At 38.2% G+C, this 25,924-nt stretch overlaps 1 protein-coding gene across 1 annotated transcript in view; it reads right to left on the bottom strand.

The window, feature by feature from the left end:
- Positions 1-25,924, bottom strand: part of SH2D6 (SH2 domain containing 6) — a 1,258,756-nt gene that overhangs the window by 260,169 nt on the left and 972,663 nt on the right. The window contains exon 16 of the mRNA XM_044084299.1: positions 18,727-18,754. Coding sequence (XP_043940234.1) covers positions 18,727-18,754 — 28 coding nt within the window. The remainder of the gene's footprint in view (positions 1-18,726; positions 18,755-25,924) is intronic.

Raw genomic sequence — 25,924 nt, 5'->3', positions numbered from 1 at the left:
TCGGAGACTACCTCTTGTTCTGCTAGGTTCCCCTCCATGTGAAGCAAAGTTTTTCTCTATCCTATTTCAAGCATATCTTGGACCACTGAATGTGGAATTGGAAATGTATCCTTGGTCTGATGCCTATGTCTCTAGTAGACAAAGGCAGCCTGTAAATGCTTAACCACCAATGCCCAAGCCTACATATATCCCTAATTTATCAAACCTGTTAGATATATTTGGGAAACATGGTGAGGTCTATAAAGAACCCTGGGTTCATTAACCTAGTAATTACCTATGAACCTATAAAACCACTCACAGGTTTTTGCATTTACTGTTTTAGAGCTGGCCTCTCCATCTGCCAGGCTAAATTCTGGCAATGGAGCACCTTCTTCTGAGTCAGAGATACTTACTGCATAAAAAAAAACAACATATGGAAATAATGCAAAGCAAATTCATCTCCTTATGAAACTCTGTACATAGTTTGCCTAATTTCTTGTCAACCTTAACACTGTTTTACACACATATCATTACATTTACAACACCTTATGGCATTGCCACTCTTAATCCCTTCCATCATCCTATATGTAGAACCAACATTTTTGGAAACTTCTGTTTTTCATTTTTCAGATTGTTCCTGTCACTGTGTGTCGAGGTCATGCAACTTGTTACTCTGTTCAAGTAACTGTTCTTCACTATTCTTTTCAAAGGCAATACTAACTATATTATGAGAATCCTTAAAAATTGTATTTAGACTTCCAGTGTTTTCTCATTTACAAATAAGAGTTCTCAGCTCTATCAGTTTATATTTCTGTTTCATTTTCAGCAATTACCCTTGTATTCTTAGTTTGATACTTCTGTTAAACATCCTTTTCTGTAGGCTTGCCTTCAGTGTTTTGTTGTACTGCTTTATTTTGTGTTTCAAATAATCTGTAGGAATGTGAATACAGTTTCACCCATGGAGGTTTGTCTGTACTATGCTAAATGAGATTTGCCGTCTCTGGCAAATCTGAAAGTATATTCTGATTCTGGGCTAGAAATTCTAACACCTCTTGTTTCTGTGTCATAAATAAAAGACTTACTTATCTGTACAGTAAGAATGCACTCCTTCCTTGACTACATTTTTCTTACAGCAGTGCTACAACTCAGTACTGAAGATTCAGCCGTGTTCCAGCCTTTCAGTACATTTATGTAAGTAATTTGATCTAGTTTTCTTTTACCAGTTGGTATGACCTTATAATATACCTCGTTTATCTTTTATTCTTTTGCAGATTACAAATGGGCCTTATCACTTAACCAAAATTGTTTTTTTTTTGTTTTTAATTTATGATGATAGCACAAGTACCAAGATTTTGTCTCCTAGTTTGAATATCTTCTACTGTCTTAGCATACTTAATACCCCACTCTCATCTTCCCCTTCACCTCCAAATCTGTTACCTTTACAATTTTCCTTAAAGTCTCTATCTGCCCCCTCATCTCTCCTGCCAAGTGATTTTTGTGCATAATATAACTGTTGTAAATACTAAGAAATGGTATTATGTCTTATTGTATTAACCTTATACTTTGTAACAAACCTATGTGTATTACTTTAGACAATGTGATTTTGATTTTTATACTTTCAGTGCTCTCGAAGGCTAAATCTGAAAATTGCCCTTGTGGTTCAGCCTTCTACCCCTGTTAAAAAAAGGAATAAATAATCTCCTGTTAGCATTCTTGATCCACTGTTGTCTTTTCTGTCCAACTCAAGGTATGGGTTATTGGATTGTTTTTTCAAGTTCTTGGATACAGGACTCAGTCCTCCCCTACCCATAATTCCCTCTTGTCCTTACTATATCTCAGTTCTCATTTGCCGCTTATATGGTCAAGATGTGATCTGCAGGGGATTAGTGCTAATCTGAGATATATGTTAGTTTTCTGTCAGATCTTGAATTTTTCTTAGGAATACCCTTTCTCGGGTCCTGTACTTAGTACCTTCTTTCCCTTTTCTATGTACCTTAGTGCTTTTTTCACATTTAACTAACTTTTATGGTAGTATTCTTCCTGCCTTTTCTTCTCTGGCTTCAAATTGTGCAGTGCCTGTGGGCACAAGAACTGCATGATCTGCATGTCTACTGTTTGAGGGCAGACCATCTCAACACAGAATGTGAGGCCTGCACTTCCTTTGGACCCAGCGCTCTCATTGACCAAAGGAATGAGCTGGTACTCAAGGGTCTTCTTCCTGCCCAAGTGGGAGACTAGACACCTTTGGCTTTAATGTTAGCTTCTCACTTTTCCAAGAAGTCAGACAAAACTAAACCTGCCAAATGTAAAGCTAGAGAGAGAGAGAGAGACAGAAAGAAAAGTAAAGAGAAGGAAACAGAGAGAAAAAAAATAAATTACTTGGAAAGAGGTTCCTGTATCTGACTTCCCAGTCAGTCCCACTGCCAAAAAATCCTTATGCTGTTGGATATGGACAGGAGCAAGTTCAGGTCTGAACACCATCCCCTGCATGCTGTTTCTCCCCATAGATGGTCAGTCCTTGACTCCACTCATCTATACTTCAGGAAGACAGTATTACTCCAGACCATCTTCTGTAACATCTTCATATAGGTCCTTATATTTGTTGAGAAACCTTTCTTAGCCAATTTTGATATTCCCACTCTGGGCCAGTAATCAAGGAGCCTGAATACTCACCACTGACACTGGAGAGGGGTGTTCACTTGAAACGAAAATGGATACACCCAGTATTTCCAGATGCAGCTCTCTGCATCAAGTACAATTTCCCTTAAGACCACACAGGGCACACAGTCAGTCTGGGGTCTAGATTTCTCTATCTGTCTCTCTCCCCAATAAGACTCCCCACTGGCACAACTGTAGGGTTGAGTCCTCAGCTGAGTGTCCAAGCCAAGTCCTCCAGCACCTTCTCTGTGAAACCAGTGCTTCATGTCCCTGCTCCAAGTAGCTGACACACACACACACACACACACACACACACACACACACACACACACACACACACACACACACACACACACACACACACACACACACACACACACACACACACACACACACACACACACACACACACACACACACAGCTGGGAAAGGCTGGCACATATTTACTAGCTATGCCCCCTTCTGCCCATACTATAAAGTAGTTACACTGCCACCAGACACCCCAAAGCCAGCTACTCTAAGACTCTTGCAAGGGTACCATATTATACTGAATGAAATTAATATTAATACAAATGGTAGTCTTGACCAATGCAGAAAGGCTTCCAGAAGTAGTTTGACCAATGCAGAAAGGCTCCCACAGTGTCACCAAATATATATAAGTCCTTTCAAAGTTTAAAATACTCTCTAAAGGACCAGTCACAATGAAAAGTTTAACTATATTTAATAAATAATAAAATATCATGAAATACTAAATATTATTTATAACAAACACAAGAGTTTCAGTCACAGGAAATATTAAAAATAACACAGGTGGACAGGTTCACACAGTTACAGAAAAATAATAATTAATGAATGTCATTATATTTTCCTGACTGATCGAAATAATTATTATTCCCTGGTTACTTACTAGAGCAAGGCAAGATGAAGTAGGTGAGTGATCCTACTTTGTCAGGTTATTAAAAACAGAGTGCTCTGAAACTTCAGTCTTACCTAGTATTAAAATATCATTTTAGTGATGGATTACAGAATGACATCACATACATATGGTCATTTGGCTTCTGGTTCTCATACTTCCCCCTTAGCTAGAAGTGTCAGGATTTAGCACCTATCTGCCAATAATACACACACACACACACACACACACACACACACACACACACACACACACACACACACACACACAGCCTTGCTAAGATCTTCTGTAGCTCCTGGAAGTCATAAAACAATTTCAAACCTCCATCCTTCCAGAACAGCAATTATTTCACCCCAATGACAATGCAGGAAGCTTTACTTGTACAGACTTTTTGTCTCTGGCTGCATTGAGAATTATAAGATACAATCTTTATGGTCTAAATTAAGTAATTTAATTTCTTACTATTTTCCAAAGTCAGGTAGCTTGAGATTATCCTCTTCTCTTTCAGTATCCTCTGTTACAATATATACATTTCAATAGTTACAATACTACATGCAAATTTCTTTCTCTGTTGAGCAGGACACACTGTTGATACATTTTTAAAACAAGGAACTTTAGAAATACATTTCCAACACAAATATCTGTCCAAATCAGTTTGATAGTCAAATAACATGTAGTTCTTCATTAATTTCCAGGCTAGCTGTGCCGGCATATGTTACACATCCACTGCCCTACTTCTTCTGACATAGCTGGAAATACCTCACACCATCACACTGACATCAATAGGATGATGAGGAAATTTCTTCAAATACATATTCAGGTGGGAGTCCTTCTAACACCTCCCCCTTTGGGGTCTCCAGGTCTGGCCTAGTCAACCCCCATTTTGGTTACTCCTTATCCAGTCTGATGGCTCTAAGTGATACTTGTGAGACAGCAGCTTCTGTTTCAACTCAGTCTCCCTTAACCTTTTGACTCTGGGACTGTCAAATCAAGAGTTTCAGATCTGAAGGATCGGGGCCAAGGTACAGGTTTGAGTTCTACTCCAAGGTTATAAAGCCAACTCTGCCTCTAGGTGCTTTGGCCTTAGAAAGTTTGCCTCTGATGCTGGCTTAGGAGTTGAGTTGGGTCAGAGCTGGGGATGTTCCTTCCTTATGGTTTTTGTGTCCTGGAAGGTCATCATAAGAACCAATCCCAGCTTCAGTATTTGAAGCCTTAGAAAGGGTCCTCTCAAGATCTATAGGGGAGTTTCCTCACACATACATGGCATTGTCCTGAATCCCTCTGGATCCTGTGGTGCCTTCCAGTCATCCTATCCATCAGGGGCAGCCAATCTCAGTTAGCCTCAAGGGTCCTCACTCGACAAGTTTCCATTCTTATTCCAAAACTTTTCTGGAATATCCCACCAAAGAAAGTCACAGGAAGTGATCTTGCAAAAGGAAGCATGTTGACTCCTCTCAGGAGTCATTTACAGATGATACTGCCTTTGAAGAAGAAGAGGGATCCCCAAGTTCTGCCATAGAAGATGTTTCCTTTGGAGAAATCCTCGAATGGATGGAAAAAAGTGGGGATGGTCATCTGAAGTTCCCTTCCACGAGGAGGTCTTATTCCTCGAGACTTTTGGGGCTGGCTCATTTACTCCTTCTAGGTGATCCTGCCCATTGATGAGCTCATTGATTTGATCTCACAGTGGGCTTGGAAGGTGCCTAACACAGTGGAGCTGATCACAAGAAAACCTGATAAAATTCTCATGTCCCCCAGAAACAGGTCACATTGCGGCAAGGGTCCTCCAGTAGATGCTATGGGTGTAACAGCAGCCACTAAGAAGGAGCTTTCTGAGGAGATCATATCTGTCTATTCCCCTAACTGGGAGTCCAAGACACTGGACAGATTTGGAAAGTGAACTTATGCTTCACCTCATTTGCTCTTCACAGGCACCTGACTCACATGACTCAGTTTCAGAAGGATTGGACTAGGGAGCTTTCCAAATCTCTCTCAGGTAGTTTATCTGTGGATATAAAGAAAACTGTAAAGTCACAGCTGCCCACACTTCAATCCATATGTAATGTTTCCATGTGCCTACGTTTCAGTGCAGCAGATGACACTTCTAGAGCAGTGGACACCAACATTGCTATTTTTCAGCATGTCTGAATGTGTCTGTGATTTTATAAAGACCTTTAAGATGTCCTTCATCAATGCACTCTTTCATAGTTGAACACTCTGGACCCTAGGTAAAAGAGACACTTACCAGAAGTAAGCAGGAGGGCAAAACTCTCTCTCTCTCTCTCACTCTTTGCAGCAGGCATATGTTTTTCCACCTCCCAAGTGACCTTTTCTCAGAACCAGAAGGATGGAAAGAATCTCTAGTTTCATAAGTTCCAGAATTTTGCTCAGGGCACTTCTAGTTATACAGCCCATGAGGCAGAGAGGGAAATAATTTCAGTGGACACCATCCAAGTGGCAGAGGTAGACTACAGAATTAAGGGTTTCAAGGTTCCTTTATTGAGAAGCCCTTTCAGTGCTCCTGAATGGTTGCCCAACTGCCTCACTCTGGAGGCAATCAGGGGGATGCTTAACTTTGCATCCTCACACCTGGCTAGATATCATTCAAGATTCTTGAGTGCAGAAGATCATCACCACAGGCTGTGATTATTCCCTTTGCACCCCTAAACAAGAAAAAGTAAATTCCAGTATTTCACCCAATCAGTGGAGGTTGGCAGCAGAAGAAATATCCAAGCTGCTGGAAAAATGAGTCATCCAAGAGGTCCCACCAGACCAGCCAGGATCTGGAGTCTAGTCAAGATTCTTTTTGTTTCTGAAAAAAAGGAGACCTTAGGTGCATTATAGGTCTCAGTCACCTAAATCAGTTTGCAAAACAAATTTATCACAGTGCAGTCCATTCTACCTCTTCTGAGGAAGGATGACTGAATGTGTTCAGCAGAATTTCAGGATGCTTACTACCATGTAAAGATAGTGAGGCAACCCAGAAGGTTTCTCTGTGGGCCAGCCATTTACAATTCAGAGCACTGGCCTTTGGTTTCACCACAACCCCCAGAGTGTTCACCAGGTGCATGGTACTCGTGGCAGCCTACCTAACACTGCAATGGTTCTGTGCATTTCTCTGTCTAAACAACTGGCTCTTAACCATTTCCACCAGAGATCTAATGATCCAGTGCAGGAACTTCTTGTTCCAATTCTGTCAAAACATAGGGATTACAATACAGTGAAGAAAACCAGCTGGCACTGATACAAGTAATAGAATTCATAGAGTGCTACTTAGACACAACTTCCTAAATAGCAAAACTCCCAGTATGAAGAGTTCTATCTCTACATCTTCAAGCTTTCAAAATACTTTCTTCCTCCAATCCTCCAGCAAAGCTGGTTCTTCAACTTTGGGGGATAATGGCTGCATCAATTATACTTGTTACACAAGCAAGATATTACATGGGATTGCTGTAATGGACCCTTTCTGCTCAATGGTCAATATTACATCAACCTCTTTACTTTCCAAAATGACTCACAGCAATATGCAGGCATCATATTCAACAGTAGTTGACCTCATCTCTTGCCTTATGGGCTTGAACTTTGACCTTTCCACCCTGATAGCCACTGTGACCATGGACACCTCCCTTCTGGAGTGGGAGAGCATTTCAAAGGGAAGACAGTCTAAAACATATGGTCCATAACCAAGGCCAATCTTCACATCAGTAGCTTGGAAATGAGGGCAGTCCTCCTAGCACTGTATGCCTTTCAGGACCCTCTCCCCAGGGGTGTGATTTCCATTCAGATGGTCAACATGGCAGAAGGCTGGTACATAAACAAAAAAGGAGGAACCCACTCATACCCATTATGCCCGAAAGCCATGATAGTGGGGTAGTGGGCAATGTCGTCTTGACACTTTCTAGTGGCACTGCACATCCCGGGGAGTTCCAGTGTCTTGGTAGACAAACTGAGTAGGTCTGGTCTTCTTCCACATGAGTGATCCATCTGTCAGTCAATGGCTACTATGATTTTCAGTTGCTGGGGCTAGCTGTGCTGTGACCTTTTCAATTCTCACCTGAACACCAAATCCAGCAGCTCCTTTGCCCTGATCCAACCAGATGGACAGTCAACAAGGGATGCTATAGTCCAAAATTGGCCTCCAGGTCTCCTGCATGCTTTTCAATGTTTTCCCCCATATAACCAAGTTTCTGCAGAAAGACATCAGGAACAAGGCACAAATTATTCTCTTTGACCTTTTCTAGCCCTGGCAAGTTTGTTTTCCCATCCTCTGGCCTCATCTGAAACATCCTCCATGGGTACTGAATCCTCTTCCAGACTTCTGTCTTACTCATCCATTTGAGCCTCACAGAGATCTAAAAGCAGTGAAGTTAACCACATGGTTCCTCCAGCTCCAATGATGGCTAGGGATGTCAGACTTTCCACTTCAGTTATTCATGTGTTGTGGTTATCCCAGAATCCTAACACAAGACATTTTTACACAAGTAAAAGGAAAGATTTGCTTTTTGGGCTTTTTCTAAAGGCTTAGATCCTTTTTCAGTATATCCCCCTCTAGTTTAGATTTTCTAGTGGGGTTACTCCGGGAAGGTGCCAGCTTGTCAACAATTACGGTTCAACTAGCAGCCATATTAAATTTTCATGTTGGAGAAAACCAGAACCCAACTGCATCTTTGAAACTTTGTAAGGCTATCATAAAAGGAACTTTTCTTCTCTGACCCACTATCAGAAATCTGGTACCTCCTTGAGATATCACCTTGATGCTTTAGGCCCTAAACTGATCACCTTTTGAACCAGCAGCATCAGCAGATACAACATTTCTGTCTTGGAAAACCATCTTCCTAGTGGCCATCAATTCTGCCAGGAAAATTGTGGAACTACAAGCCTTGTCTTGCAAACCTCTCTACTTAATTTTTCACAAGGATAGGGAGTTCCTTTGGACTAACCCAGATTTTCTTCCCAAAGTGGCTTTGGAAACTACACTTAAGAAGATGATTAACCTACCAATTTTCTTTTTGAACATTTCTAACAAAGGTGAATATATCTTTCACTTGACAGATGTCCCCATCAACTGAGATTTTAACTACATCATACCAAAGAAATCAGAAAAAGAAATCAACTTTTTATTTCTTTCACAAGGGCTGTGTTGGGACAAGGCATTTACAAAGTTACACTGTCCAGGTGGCTGTCTGATTGCATTGAATTGTCTATAAAAAAAGTGAATGGCTCCTCCACACAAAACTAATGTTCATTCAGCCAGAGCAGTGGCAGCCTCCGATTATTTTACTACAGTTCCCATAGATGAGATTTGTGCTGCAGCTACTTAGTCTACTATTCATGTCTTTGTATCTCTCTATAAGCTGGACCTGCATTCTAACTCCACTGCATACTTTGGTTCTTTCATTATTTGGAATATTCTTCCATAAGAAACCCTGGAGTGCTAATAGCTGGAGAATCTGTCCTATACACTGCAAAGGATGGAAAAGACAACATTGGATATGAGAGTTATGTACTTACGGTAAGACTAGATCCATGTTATTTTCTTCTGTCTGGCTCAACCTCCCTCCACTCCCCTTACCTAAATTGTCATCAAGCAGCTCTCAACTAATCAATTGGACCTGTCCAGGGCCTTGTCATCTATTCAGCCTTTAGCTGACTCCTCAGCCCTCTCATAATTGATAGGCTATTCATATTTTTTTCTGCCTATAAGATATACAGATATAAGATATGTAGAGGTACAGGTGAGTAAACTTGATCTGAGGTATAGTAGGGACAACAGGGAATCATAGGTAGGGGAGGAGCATGAGCCCTGGATCCAAGAGTTTGAAGAAAGGCACCAATTGGATCTGATAAACAGTATGTTGAGCCGTAGAGAAGACAACATGGACCTAGTGTTATGGTAAGTACACTAACTTTCTTAATATTTCTTAACATAAATTTCAATGTTTATTGAATCTGTTTACCAAACCATCAATCCTGTGGATGGTAAACTGACATTTTTAACTGTTTACTGTGAAAATGTTTGCAGAATTGCCACATATGCCTTGCCATGAGGGGGTATCTTGGTCAGTAAGTACCATTTTAGGAATACCCACTCTAGAGAATAATAAAACCAATTTTATGGCAACAGACTTAACATTAGTCCTGTGTAATGGCACCGCTTCTTGTTATTTTGTGGCATAGTCTGCCATGATTATGATGCATTGATACCCACTACTAGATCTTACTAATGGTCCAACAATATCTATGGCAATGCATTCAAGTTTGATATCTATAATAGGCATTGGAATCAAAGGATTTTCGAATCCAGGTTGAGGAGATATTTTATGACATTATGGATAAGACCAACAGAATCTATTTCTTTTGCAATTCTTAAATCAATAAAATCTGGCTAATACATGACCTTAACTTTATCCATTCCCAAGTGATGTCTAGCTGCACGAATATGTGCAAGTTTCACAACTTACATCCTTTAACTAACTGGTGCATACTTTCTTCTTTCTACATATAAGAGATCAATATTTAGTTCAAAGTTAATGACTTGTACTTTATGACCTCTCACTATACTTTTACAAACTCCTGTCTCTGCTTTACTATCTGAAGTTTCATATAAGTGATCTTCTTTTAGGTTTGTACTTCCAGTGTTCTATACTTTTGTGCTGGTAACATCTTTATACCTATCTCAGGACTTTTCTCTTAGGTTATCTTTAGTACTAACACTGACATATTTGACTATCTTAATACATCGATTGTTCTAGTATATTTTTCTTTCAGAGTTCTGATAACTCATGAGGTTATCTTTATCATTTAGCCATACTCATATGACAATTTCCTTGGCATCACCTTGGTTAACACTTGTCGTTTTCCTTTTGTTTTGATGTAATATTTCTAAGTGTCTGTAAAAAGCACTGTTCAGAATTATCCCCCCACCCCATCTCCATTCTGACATACTACTATACCTGCCTGGTTGGTTTCTTCTTTGTTAAGGCTGTCTTTCTGCTGCAAATCATTAAAATGTTTCCCTTCTTCCATAATGTCCACAGGGCTGTAAACTGGGGAAAATATTTCCCCAGTAATGATGTCTTGGGTTAGTTCAGATAGTACAGCTACTATTTTACTTTTCTTACGAATGTCTGAAATTCTACAGCTGTAATGGAATATTCTATTTCATTTCCATGAATACAAGTTACCTGTGCCTTGTGTTTGCTATTAACTTTATGCTAACTCATAAAGGGATATTTAATGAAAGTGACTGGAATGCCCGATTCCAGTAAAATCTGTAGATCCTTGCCTTCCAAAGACAAAAATCATGTTATTCACTAATTTAATTGTAGCTCAGTTACAGAAAGCAGATTATATAGCTTTAACATCTATCTTATTACATTCCATGTATATTTCTTTCTCAGCATTAATTTCCAGGATTTGCACATTCCCAACAATAGCAATATTCCCTATACTGACACAAATTACATGTCCTTTCTTCCTATATCTGCAACAAGTTAGTTGAATACCAGGTACATTGTGTTTCAAATGTAATGCAGACTTGTTAACTACTGGTTTACGTTTAGATGCAAATATTTCCATTTTAAACACAATATCATTTGCTGAAATACTTTCAGTTGCAGTAATGAGTTTATCTGAACCTTTGGGATCACTTTGATATACATATTGTGTTGTGTTACCAGGCAGTGCTATTTTAAATCTAACAGCAGTAAGCAATTCTTTCATTATTGCTTTAATGTTACTATCAGGCTCTAATCACACTTTACCAGTATGGTTATGATCGTGCATTTCAGGTCTTACTATCTTACATGCATTTAAAGTCCAACTGTGAAATTTAACAGCCTGCAATTCAGAGGAAACACTTTCTCTAGACAAATTTTTTTTTCCTGCTTAAAGTCCAAGAAATCGGTACCCTCCATTTCCATGTATATCTTTAAAATATTTTCAATCAATTGAGAAGAAATGATTTCTGCCCATTCATTTCTGCTCCAGTTCTCTTTTGTAACCCAGCACTGGACACTAACACTTATGACACTATATCATCTTCCTGGGAAATACTCTTTATGGGCACTGTAATTGTGAGACTCATTAGTGTACCAATTACGACCCTATATCATTTTCCTGGGAAATATTCTTTATGAGCACTGTAATTGTGGGACTCACTAGTGCACCAGTAATATGTTTCACTTACTCTTGTATGCTCACTAAATACTAGTCAGTTATCCTTGTTCTCTGCACCAGGATTTAAATCATGTTCTTGATGCTTTACTTTGCTTCTGCAAACACTTCACTAGATAATAGACACAGTTCTGTATTTGGTAACTGCAAGTGACTGACACAGCTCACTTCAGGGTTAGTGCAATTCATTTACCATCCTGGAATGTAAAACAGGTGCACAGACATAGCTTCTCAGGGCAGGGGAAAACAGAACTTGAACACCTAAATATACTTGTGACGTCCCTGCTCTGGGCTAGTAATCAAGGAGCTTCATTCCTCACCACTAACACCAGTGAGGGATGTTCACTTGGAACAAAAATAGTTACTCATAGTATTTCCAGATGCATCTCTCTGCACCAAGCACAGTTTCCCTTAAGAGCACACAGGAACACGCTCAGTCTCGGGCTGGATTTACATCTCTCTCTCCAGCCTGCAAATAAGACTCCCCTCTGACATAGCTGTAGAGTTAAGTCTCAGCTGAGTGTTCCAAGCCAAGTCCTTTACCACCTTCTCTGTGAAACTAGTGTTCTGTGTCCCTGCTCCAAGAAGCTGACACACACTCTTCGAAATTTGATTTTCACACACACACACACACACACACACACACACACACACACACACACACACACACGAAAGACTGGTACAGAATTACCAGCTATGCCCCCTTTGCCCAGACCATAAGGTAGATAATGCCAATAGAACACTCCAAAGCCAGCTACTATTAGGCTCTTATCAGGGTACCTAATTATACTGAGTAAAATTAATACTAATACAAATGGTAGTGCTTCACCAGTGCAGCAAGACTTTCAGAAGTGTCTACAGTGTCACCAAATAAATATAAGTACTCTCAAAGGTTAAAATATTCTCTAAAAGACCAGCCACAATGAGAATTTTAAATATATTTAATAATAAGTAATAAAAGAACATGAATATACTAAATATCTATTTACAATAAACACCAGAGTTTCATCACAGGAAATATTAAAAATAACACAGATGGCTAGATTCACACAGATACAGAAAAACAGTACTTAACCTCATGGTTACTTACTAAAGCAAGGCAAGATGATGGGGGTGAGTGGTCTTCCTTCTTGTCAGGTTTCATAAACAGATTGCCCTGAGACTTCTATCTCATCTAGTATTAAAACATCATTTCAGTGCTGGATTACAGAATGACATCACATACATTGGTCATCTGCCTTCTGGTTCACACACTAGCCCCTTTACTACAAACTGAACCAGAATCTAGCTTATATGTGTCATAATACACACACATAGAGCTTTGCTAAAATGTATTACAGCATCTGGAAATTATAAAACCATTTCAAAAACGTCCTCCTTTCCAGGGTAGCAATCAATTCACCCCTAAGGACAATACAGTAGGATTCCTAGTCCTGGTCTTCACAGACATTTTGTCTCTGGCTGCAATCAAAACTGTAAGATACAATTTTTATGGCCTAAATCAGATAATTTAATTTCAGAGTACTTTTCAAAGTTAGTTGGACCGAGATTAACCTCTTCTCTTTCAGTATCCTCTGTTACAATATATTCATTTCAACAGTTGCAATATAGTCTGACATACAGTTGTATTTCATTTTTATCCAGCAGGACCCACTGTTAGTACATTTTTAACACAAATAGCTTTACAAATACATTTTCAACACAAGCACCTGTACAAATCAGCTTGATATACAAATGACATATAATTCTTTATGAAACTCCAGCTAACTATTCTGGCATATGTTACACATCCACTGCCCTACTTCTCCTGGCCTAGCTAGGATTACCTCACATCATCACAGTACTTTCCATGCTTCTTAGTTTTAGTTGCATTACAGTAAAAACAGTCTCTTTTAAATGCAATGGAAAATAGTCACTACTTCTCTTTGTTGTAGGCATGTAAACAGCTTATTTCTTTCCTTTCTATATTATTAAGAAAAATAGCAAGCACTCGCTTGTTATGTGATGCGTAGATACAGCAAGTTGGCACAAAATACCACTGCTATTGCCCACTGCTGACATCAGATGTGGCATTCTGATGACACTGAATACAGAAGTAAATGAAAATACAGATTTTATTTCTGCTCTCAATTTGCTTTATCTAAGGCTGCAAAGCTTATGTTTAAAAATATGGCCTCACTAATAGAAAATGCCCATCTACAAATTTCTCTTCTATTCAAGTAAGAAGCTCAGATATAAAGCCAACTTCTTATTAAACTAAGATGAATTTGTTGCAGGCTCCAAATGAATCCACTTCTGACAGAAAGCATCCTACTACAGGTTTATAATCACATAATTTCTCTAGACTATTCACTCTAGGCAGTTGGAGACACCCTTTCTTCCCGGAAATCCCTCTCCAGGCATGAGGACATAACTCTGACTGATTCACTGGGCAGTCTCTACTAGAACTCCAGGTCATAGCAATAAGCCTCCTCCTTTTTGACTGTAATGAATCTGATACACAGGACAATGAACCTCCTCATGACAGTCTAATGAATCTGGAACACAGGACAATGAGCCTTCCCATGAGTGTCTAATGAATCTGGAACATAGGACAATGAGCCTCTCTGTGAGAGTCTAATGAATGTGGTACAGAGGAAAATGAGCCTCCCCATGAATGTCTAATGAATCTGGAACACAGAACAATGAGCCTTCCCATGAGAGTCTAATGAATCTGGAACACAGGACAATGAGCCTCCCCATGAGAGCCTAATGAATCTGGAACACAGGACAATGAGCCTCTCTGTGAGAGTCTAATGAATGTGGTACAGAGGAAAATGAGCCTCCCCATGAGTGTCTAATGAATCTGGAACACAGAACAATGAGCCTTCCCATGAGAGTCTAATGAATCTGGAACACAGGACAATGAGCCTCCCCATGAGAGCCTAATGAATCTGGAACACAGGACAATGAGCCTCCCCATGAGATCCTAATGAATCTGGTACACAGGACAATGAGCATCCCCATGTAAGTCTAATTAATCTGGTACACAGGACAATGAGCCTTCCCATGAGAGTCTAATGAATCTGTTACATAGGACAATGAGTCTCTCCTTGAGACTATAAAAACTCTACTATGGTTAAGAAAAGCCCTCCTTTTTATAAGACCTAATCACATAATTGGTCTCATAGTGACTCATTAATCCAAGATGAAGGAACTTCTCTTCTCTGTAATATACAACATAACCTGACTGCTTTTAAAGAAAGATCATCATTCACATACTATTTATAACAAATGTCAATAGCAATGTTTCAAAATACTTTGAAATATATTAGTTTTAGCAATATATACATGACATATAACATGCAATACTCCATGGTTCTAGGCCATACACACACACACACACACACACACACACACACACACACACACACACACACACACACACACACACATATATATATTTCAGTTTTAAAGAAAGGTTTGTCAGATGCATATGTACCTTTAAATGCTAATGAACTATCCACACTGCTTTGGATGGCACAGACATAGCTGCCGATGTGTTGTTGCTCATTCCATTTCTCTGTTGTCTGCAGAGCAAGACTTTTTTTGTTTTGACTTGCTCTTTCTCAAGGTGCAGCAACATCAGAGTAAGAATAATAAAGTAAGAGGACTGTTGGGAGGGTGCAGGAAGGCATTATCCCACCTTTGAAAATGTTTTTCCTTTTTTTTTCTTGTGTGGCATTTGCCTGACAACTGTATAGCTATAAGGTATGTTTATTCAGGATGTCACTTTTATGCAATTTGTGCCGGACAGCTGAAATTCAATGCTTGCAGTGTCAACTAAATGGGTAGAACTGTCAGACGAAAAATATTTCCACAAAAGTTATGATTTACCTGATGTTTAGTAAGTAAAAACATATTTTCCTCTTTGGTTTGTAAAATATATGTTGAGAAATTAAACTTTTACTCAAACCAGTTTTCTTTTTATTACAAAAGTTTGACCTGTCAAGAAGTTTTATTCAGCTCCAGATGGAATTAGACACGGGCAAAAACTGTTGCTTTGAACAGTCCCAGACTCTGTCAGAGAGTGGTTCAGCCATCTGACACATTGTTAGGTATAATGTCACGCAGCAGATCCCCTCACTTAACCCACTGCCAACCCAGGGTTTGAAAATCAAGGCTGGGATATAGAATATGACGGCCTGAGGGAGGAGAACTTCATAACTGTGAATGCTCTCTCCTATCTGTAGGTGGTATATAAACTCCACAGTGTAGATGAGCAGATACAGACTGGCTAGCTGTACCTCCGGGATCAGATTACACCGCACTGGAACATGATGAGATACTCAGGAATGCAGCTCTTAACCCAGTCAGGCAAGCAACAGTTGTCTTGTTTCCTCTTGCATATGCTTGCATCCTCTCCCCCACTTCCTTTTCCCTATTTCCCTATAGTACTGCATGGAACCCACAAAAGAATATCACATGACTCAAAAATCAGGGAAAACTCTGGGGCTGGAAGGCAAGTGTCAGAAAGAGTTAAAAAGAAGAAATGGCAGAAATGGATATAAACCTGATAAAACAATCTGCTTGTTTGGAGAGAGTTAAGAGCATCAGGATATGCACTCAGTAAGGAGGGGTAAGGAAGGTCATAGTCATTGCCTATCTAAACTCCTAGATGTATCACATTTTATGTTTGCATGTGCACTATATCATTTTGCAAGTTATCAAAGCTCTGCTGTTGGAATCTAACCAAGTACTATTTGCACATGAGGATTCTTGATAACCACTAAATTATTTTTTCCATTTATACACACAGGACAACCTCATTAATTCTAAGCAAATTTGTATGACCCTCTCAGTACACGAAAATCTCTGTCTCTTAGCACTATACAAGTAAAGAAGTGACTATATGAACAGCTTTTCTACATTGATGTGTCGTTTTTTACCTGCTCTACATAGCCAACAATGGTATGCTAAAAATTCCCAGATCAAGACCGCAACCCTTCAAGGCAAATGCTTTTGCCTTTATTCTCTCTGTATTATCTTCTGTCTCAGTTCCTTATGAAATGCCCACTAGTGAAGGTGTTTAAAATTTAAAACTGCCAAGACGATTTGCTTCTGTCAGAATGATCTGAGGCCTATGCAGACTATCAAGTGCAGACATGACTTGCTTAACTTTGACTGTGCTTACCCTGTGCAGAACATTTCGTGCATTTTCAAGATGCTGTTTGATTTTATTGCTTTGACTTGCACTACAGCTAAGCTGACCTTAGATTCTGCCTTTTCCTTTAGTTTAAGCCGGGTTCACTTCTCCTGTATCCCTTTCTGCAACCCAAGCATGCAATGCAAATGCTCTGCTACATTTCATTTCATTAGCTTGAATACTAGTTTTTGTTTAAGACATACTCAAGCTTGTTAGCAGTATCAACAACTATTACATTTTCAAACTATCATTTTCTTGTCCCTGTATATCCTACAATCTCCAAACTGAATTTTCCTCACAATGAATTCTTTCATCTTGGGGAAAGAATAAGGCATGGCTTTTATACTAACACTAGAAGAGCTCCTTTGTGCCCCACACCCACTAGGAATGAGCATCTCAGTATACAGTGCCTAAATGTTTACATATCTTCCATGAATCCTTTGAGGTTTTAGGTGTTTAAAGTTGGCCCTCAGCAGGAGGAAATCACTTGTAGTGTCCAATTGACACCCTCACCTGGAGAGAGGAGAAGAGTCTTGGGCCTAGTATGTTTAATGCTTTCTGTATGAAATTGTTTGAATTGCTAGAGAAACCCAGACACTAGTAAGAGAACTAGATGTCTAGTTTTGTCAGTGGGACACTGCGGTCATTTTTTATTTTTTGTACTTATAAATAGGGTCTAAAATGTGTTTTTTAATAAGCCTCGAGTTTTCATCCATCTAAGTTCCCTTGTTTCAGATTCTGCTGAGTTGCAGCTGTTGTTTCATTGCCCTTATTTGCATATGTTTTATGTGTTCCTTTCATTTTACTAGTGAATTGCTGAGACACATTTCTTCTGAAATTAAAGTTTGTCTCAAAAAAAAATGAGCAAAAAAAATAAGTCAGTAATCAGGTTATGTCAAATGAATGAGGAGGAAATCACTTGTAGTGTCCAATTGACACCCTCACCTGGAGAGAGGAGAAGAGTCTTGGGCCTAGTATGTTTAATGCTTTCTGTATGAAATTGTTTGAATTGCTAGAGAAACCCAGACACTAGTAAGAGAACTAGATGTCTAGTTTTGTCAGTGGGACACTGCGGTCATTTTTTATTTTTTGTACTTATAAATAGGGTCTAAAATGTGTTTTTTAATAAGCCTCGAGTTTTCATCCATCTAAGTTCCCTTGTTTCAGATTCTGCTGAGTTGCAGCTGTTGTTTCATTGCCCTTATTTGCATATGTTTTATGTGTTCCTTTCATTTTACTAGTGAATTGCTGAGACACATTTCTTCTGAAATTAAAGTTTGTCTCAAAAAAAAATGAGCAAAAAAATAAGTCAGTAATCAGGTTATGTCAAATGAATGAGTACTAAGTTATGCAGTATTTAAGTCTATGCATTTATCACTGAACAAATTTCTTAACAAAATTCTACCCATGTGTCTGTGCAGTATATTTGAGTAAACACACATTATTTCCAGGTAAATTCTGCGCAATCAGTCTGCTATCCATGCCTAGAAAATAACCAGACCGTGATCAAAGGTGAGAATCAAATTCTACATCTTGTGTCTGTGAAGTAAACACCATAACCATTATGCCAACCCCATGCCCTATTCATTATGTAGAGAAATTTTCTATCTGCTGATATCACAGTCACTGAAAGAAACATCATATATGAAAGGGGAATCACACACTTCTTCTTTAACCTGCAGTTAATTGTCTCATATAAAAACAGAGAGCTAATCGTGTCACATTACTTGCCATTCTTGGGGAAGATAAATTAAAAAAGCAAAGAACACAGAACAGCGGAAAGTATTTATATACTTATTCTCAACCCTTGAAATACCTTCGGTCATCAATGATGGCTCTAGAGGCTGAAAAGGAAAATATAAACAAAATGCAGTTAATCAACTGTTATAATACTAAGGACATAAAAATGATTAAATACAAAATGAAAAAACAAAATGTGTGTGTGTGTATGTGTGTGTGTGCGTGCGTGTGTGCGTGGGTGTGTGTGTGTGTGTGTGTGTGTGTGTGTGTGTGTGTGTGTGTGTGTGTGTGTGTGTGTGTGCGTGCGTGCCTGTGCAGGTGCTTGTATGCATGTGTGAGGAATTTGTTTTGTAGGCATTTAGAGATCTCTTCGTAAGTACTGTGACATGAACACCTCGCTGCTTTTCTGTCACTATGTCGCATCTTCCATTGTTATCATTATAAAAACACCAAGCACTACGACATACAGAAGTGTGATGCCATGGTTCCAGAAATTTGAAATGCTATTAAATATTGGAGTGTGACATAAGGATTTTACATCTGCAATGCATTATCACTGTTATTTATACTATTTAACTCGCATTAATATAAATGTACTCAGATATAGTCAGTCTATTAATAGTTTCTAGCCTATAGAGATGATCTCTTCAAAAACAAGATTTTCATACTTTTCTAAATTAGAAAAATACAAAATAGCATGCTCATTAGTTGTACTTGCATTTTACTTATAATGGTTGTAGAGTACCGAGTTGTTAAGGAATGACTATATAGTCCTGTAATTTTATATTTATAGGTTCGTGGATGTAATTTAATGCTTTGGAAGGAGACATCCGCATAAGCCAAGAAGAGTAAAGTATAGACACCATATCAGTTCCTAGATAATTACATGTGTTACACAACTAAAGTAAATGTTGATGATGTATTTTTCAGACAGGATCATAATATCACAGCTGCTTTATAGCATTATATTTTATTTACTGGGAATCTGTACATTCCATCCATCGTTTTGTTTTCATATTATGGGTATCACTACATTTAGCTTGTCATGTAAGATGGTATAATGCCCAATTACAGTTTTAAAAGTTTTTTCTGTTCTTCCTAACAATCTCTAGCAACATCTAATAGTTCAGCTGGAAATGTCAACTCATACCAGCATCCCTTAGTGCCATTTACTGCCTCCGTTTTAACTGAGTTTTTTTTCCCTTTTACTATGGACCTGATGCATAAAAACATCTTCCTTTTCTTACAGTTACAGTATTTTGGCTCAGCATGAATATCATTATGACTCAGTTCAAAGTTATTCTGTTCCTAAATAATACAATATTTTCTCATTTGTCTTGTGTTCATTTTGATGCTCTCCCTATGTCTTAGAGTGAGTTAACACCACTCTCTCAATTTCTTTCTCTTTTTTAGGTTGCTCTATCTCTGAAAGGGATTTATCATTAGTTTAATTTTTTGTTAATTGTAGGCACCTGTTTCCTAGAGTCTTTCCATGTTTAAAGCTTCACTCTTACATTGACAGAAATAGGTTTAGAAACCTAACAAGATACTGTTTCTCCAAATTTAATTACCTTGTTGAAATATTTTTGTCACAGTTGTCATTCTCAGCAGTTACCTGATGTTTTGAATTCTTTATGTCTGAGGCTTTCAGTTTTAGCTTGATAGCAGGCTTAGCATTCGTTTGAAGCGGTACATTTTCCATACTTCCTTACTTCATTTCCTTAGAATATACCCTTCTTAGTTTTGCTAGTCTTTTAACTTCCTGCTTTGCAAAATTTTCAGGTTACAATGACATTGTTACTCCTAGTTTTGTAATATTTTCAGGATGCAAGTTTTTAATATGTAAATTCCTTCTTTCTGCTGATTCTATGTTTCAAGGCTGCTCTGTCACAGCAGGATGCAGTATAATAGTGCATAAGCTCTACCTTTTACAGGTTCGTTCTTGCAGGTTACTTGGTCATATATGTATTCTAATGGTTCCCCTTCATAACATCGAAGAATCACAACATCGACTTGCTAAACAGTGAGATGACAACATTGTAAGCTCAAAACAGTGAACACCCGGAACGAAGAATTCTGCCTCCGGGAAAGTAACCACTTGGCCACCACTGACGAACTTTGCCCTTTACTCTACTTTAGTGAGCTCTAAGAGTTGGAATATTTAAGTAGGGGGGCATGGTAGCACAACCCCCCTTTCTGTGGGTGTAATTTGTTTATTGTTTTTCTTATTTTCAGTGGTGGCCAAGTGGTTAGTTTCCCGGAAGCGAATTTCGCCATTCCGAGTGTTCGCTGCTTTGAGATTACGATGTTCTCTCATTGTTTAGTGAGTCAATGTTGTGGTTCTTTGATGATGTAAAGTAGAACCATTCTAATATATCTCTTTAACTGGTGTAGGTTCTTCCTGCTTTGTACACCTATCCATTTCTTTTTTCTAAAACTATGCCTTGGTCTTCCTTGGATTCATACAATGGACTCACACAATCTAAATAAAATATCTGGTGACTGCCATCACACCATTCTTGGTTAGGCAGAGGAAAATCTGTAGGCTTATTCACCTGCTGGTTACCTTCCTCTTAATGACAGTATGGTCTGTCAAAAGAACTACAGTATCTTCTTCCCATTATCTTCACAACAATTTAAAATTGGTTATTTTTTCCGCTGTCATGCCATATGTTAAATTGGAAAGAACAGCAACTTGATGGACTAGCTTTACAAATCCAGTTTGCACTTCTGTCTAAGCAATAGCATACTGTTTCTTACAGCAATGCATGCAAACTAATTCTAATTATTTGTTAATAACAGTTACCATACCACCTGTGTCTAACATTGCTTTCAGTTCTCTAGTAATCAAGTAAAAAAATTGCAAGAAAAATAATGCAGTCCCAAAGAAGATAGATATGTCTTTTCATCTGCTTTTCATCAGCTGCACCACACATGAATTGGCAATTTTTATTTTTATTGCAAATCTACCTGGTACAGACGCTCCTTATTTGCTGATGCTGAAATGAACCCTGATCCCTCTGTCACTTTTCCTTCAGCTGATTTCAGCCAGCATGCTTTTAGCATCCCTATAATTAACTGTTATGATCTGAGAGAATCTTACCTTAATTTACGTAACACTAGCAATAAACTTAATGATTGAGAAGCATAATTACATGTCAAAGATCCTGGTGTTACTGGCATTCAAAAACTTGGTTTAATGCCTAAGTTGATATTCTTTCATTGAACTGTGGATTCTATATCTGTTTCTGTGATCACCCTTTCTAGAAGTTTGATACATGCTCTGTTTTCAGTTGCTAAGCTGATACTCATAATGAGTAATACCCTGTTTGGTTATTGGTCATACTGCAATGAGTGGGTCCACCAGCTTGTATATTCCCCCACCACTCAGCTGTTCAAAGATCGATTACTGACTCTTTACCCCATAACTGCTTAAATTAAATTGTTGCTTCTATGTAATCTTCACCATTATTGTTTAGGCAATCTTAGATCTCATTTCTACTGGACTCTAAGCAAATGGGACTATTCATAAGTGACTTCTACTCCTACTTAACCTAAACTGGTAAAGGAGATCATTTCTTTGATATTACTTCTAATATAAATATGAAAACTATCTGAATATGTTTGTCTTGCTGAAATATGTCATAGACCACTGTCCACTTACTTTGCCCGAGTCTTTTAAAAGATAAAAAAAGAATCAAATGTATTGTTAATCACCAGTAAGGTCTAGTTAACCCCTGAAAATAAATGTTATCGTATGGGATCCTGACATTGTAAACTGCTGCACTGCCTACTCTGAATATGACCCCAGCCTGACCCTGTTCAACCTCACCATTGTCTTAACTTGAGTTCAAGATGGATATTTTCATCTTTTTATAAGAAATATGAAGAACATCTAATTGGCTTACTAAAGAGCTACTGCCAGATTCCGGGAACAGAACATGAAAGTTTGTAAAACTTCTGATTTGAACATGCTACATACATCTTTCCATGAAAAAAGAAGGAATCATAAAATATATGTAAAAACTTGCTAAAAACACACACTGGGATTCATTAATACCTATACTAAGTGTACACTAAGTATATACCATTCTGAGTGAACAGACGATGCAAGCATAACTCACACCTTCTTCCTCCTAATTTTAGTTTTTCTACTTGTTTTCTTGCAGCCTTAAATATTGAAAGAGATTCATAAAGGTTACTACAATGTGTAGACTTCATGTACACTTAGTGTTATCTTTCTGAGGGACTAGAAAGCACAAAAATGTGGTATACATGTTCTTGAATACAGATTGTGTACACTCAGTGTGCACTTAATGTGCACTTAGTGTAGGCATTAATGAGTCTGGCCTAGCAGAATGTCATTATTGTGACTTCCCCAAATATTCTTGGCTCAAATTAAAAGGGTTGTAGACAGTGTCAATACTGAAATTCCTAATGTACCTTGACATTCCATTACCACTAATTTAAACCCATTGTCTTTTCAAGAACTTTACAGAACCTTTGCTGTCATATGTTTCTAATCCCGAATATATACTGCAGAACCATTACTCTCTCATTTCTGAAGGTATGTTCTCTGTTCCCAATCTAATTTTAAGTTTTACTTTAAGGTTGTATTTCTAAGAAGGTTATGCTTCCCATAGTGATCTTCCTGACAAAAGTGTTGCCTCGCTGGTGAGCTTCATCCTGGGGTCATATAAATGGCCACTGATTTTATAGTAAAATATCTTACTCACATCCTTAACATATTCCTATGTTCTAGGATTGTTCCTAATATCTGGAAGCATGCCGTTGTTCTGTTCCTAGTTAAATGTGCTCTTAAGGTTCTTTTAATATAAAGGCTGTCTAGAGCAATTTAATTTAGTGGACCTCTGTCTTGTTTCTGTAACTACCTCTCCAACCTATTGCTAAGGTCAAAGACACAACCCTAAAACAGAGAACAGTGAAAAACGTTCCTGTGAGTTCTTTCATCTCCTCTCTCTTCCCTCTTTACTAATGACCTTATTATGACCTTATTATGGACTTCCAGTGAATTTTTTGTGTGTGCTGTGCAAATGATTTTGTAAACCTTGAACTAGGCAAATCACTGCAACAACACAAATTCACAGGGGAGTTTTAATAGGCTTTTAAGATGGTCCATGGGTGAAAATTTAAACAATGGTACATGTAAGAACCATACTGCACCTTTCAGGATGATTGCTAAACTTATTGTGACTATTGATTTTATTATCTAGGACCAGACGGGTGTCTAAGGTCCAAGAATCTTAAACTTCTTGAAGTCTGGTTTAACATGATACTTGTCTTTTTATAACAAAAGAGTGCTGTCTAAAGAGGATAAGACCTAAACTGCCAAAACAAAACTTAGAAAATGCTCTTGTTGTCAGCACCTCTGGTCTCCCAGGTGATTCTGGATGACAGATAACCACAACTAATATATTCTTTGCAATTGTCCATGTTTACAGCATCAAGTAACTGTAGTAAAGGTACTCAACATACAGAGTTTACTAGTTTAATCATTTTTTTTCAGGCAGCTGTATGCCTGAGATGATTTTAGTTAATAATTCTTCTGATAGCTGCATACCTATTGTGATCTATAATGCTTTGCTATAACTACAGATTGCTGTAGTGTTTTTACTGTGATCTGCAATACCGTCTGCAGGTAGGGGATTGTTAGGATATTTAACTTACCATTTTTTTTTAGTTAATTGGCTCTACGGAAAACAATTGTATGCAATTTAGTCTCCTTTTCAACTACTTCAGTATTGAAAAACGTATCTGTTTACACTCTATTAATACATTTTTAGTTAATTTGTTCTTTTGAAAATAAATGTATGCAATCGTGTCCCATTTTTTTTTCATTTTTTTAGAACATTACTGTATGTCACATACCATAACTTTTGCATTGTTTCACTGCTTTACAGTGTCACTGACTGAAGTAGCTGTTCAGTATATTGTAGCAAACTCAGAGTTATAGGGTTATATTGCATGTCTTCAGACTTCTCCAAGTGCTAATTTATCAAGTGTAGCTAGTGCTGATCTTGAAGAGCATCGTACATCATTGTGTCCCTTTACCAAGGCCAAGTACAAGTGCTATCCTGCATTATCTGCACTGTAGTCCCTCAAGGAAATAACAATAGCCAGCAGTGCTAAGGAAGAACAAAACAATGTCCATGTAGTGAATAATGTGGGGAAGCCCTGAACTATGCAATAAGAGTTTTTGAGAATACTGCTAGTTACCCAGTATCACAATTGCTTTGTGCTTTTTCCCCATTCTACCCACATCCCCCTCTAATTTAATTAAAGTAAACTTTATTTCGGTTCAGCCTCTCCCACTGCATCTTCTTTGCCCCTTCTTCTTTAAGAATTGCCTATTAATTTCAGTTCCCTTACTTGTTTTTGTTAGTTGTTATTAATGTGTTTGGCTTTGCAAGTCTTGTAAAGATTAATATTTTACTCACTTATTTGATCATTTGTGCTTCTGGTTTCCTACCTTGTTCACTGCTTTGCATACCAAAACTGTGTACTTAAACCAGTTTGTTGATTCTTATAATTCTTGTCAATCATTTTGCTTGGTAACTATGGAGTGAATACTCTGAGCCTAGCATCATTTTAAGGTGTGTCATTGGCATATGCATCGTGCCCTTTTCCTGTGCCCGTTTCCTGTTGTAGTTCTTGTAATGTTGTCATTCCATTCTCAATTTCTTAAGCAAGTTTGGCAACAGATACTAGCATCTGAGCCTTGCACCAATGACCCCCAGTTCTCAGTCTTCTGATCTTCTACCTGCTTCCCACTGTTGTACAGTATTGGGATTCCTTCTGTCGATGTAATTCTCAGAAACTATGATTATGATAGGTTTATTCAGATCCCAGTTACTAGAATGTTTCAATACAAATGTGTTTGCATGACTGGTGAATGTTATGTCTCAAACAAGGTATATGATGATTATGGATTAATTTCAAAGCTATGAGTCTTCTACTTTCCATATATTCTAATCCCTTCAAAATAATAAAAATGTTTTTAAGGGTCAGAGAATATAAACTCAACCCGTGGCCTTCTACTTCAAATAACTCCTAGGATCCCACTCAGAATAATTATGGTCACAATGGGCTGAGGTTAGGCCTCTTTAACAACAAAAGTATACATTTCAAATGCGCATTCTTGAATGGGTAGTGGATCCATATATCCATGCAATAACTGCATTTTGGTTATATAATATCATTTGTCTGCTACCTAATATTTGGCACTATTTTCCTATCTTCCTTACAAATAGATC

This window comes from Protopterus annectens, chromosome 9.part0 (assembly GCF_019279795.1).
Source record: "Protopterus annectens isolate FY-2018-M chromosome 9.part0, PAN1.0, whole genome shotgun sequence".
Taxonomy (NCBI): Eukaryota; Metazoa; Chordata; order Ceratodontiformes; family Protopteridae; genus Protopterus; species Protopterus annectens.
This window is presented reverse-complemented; position numbering and strand designations above follow the sequence as displayed.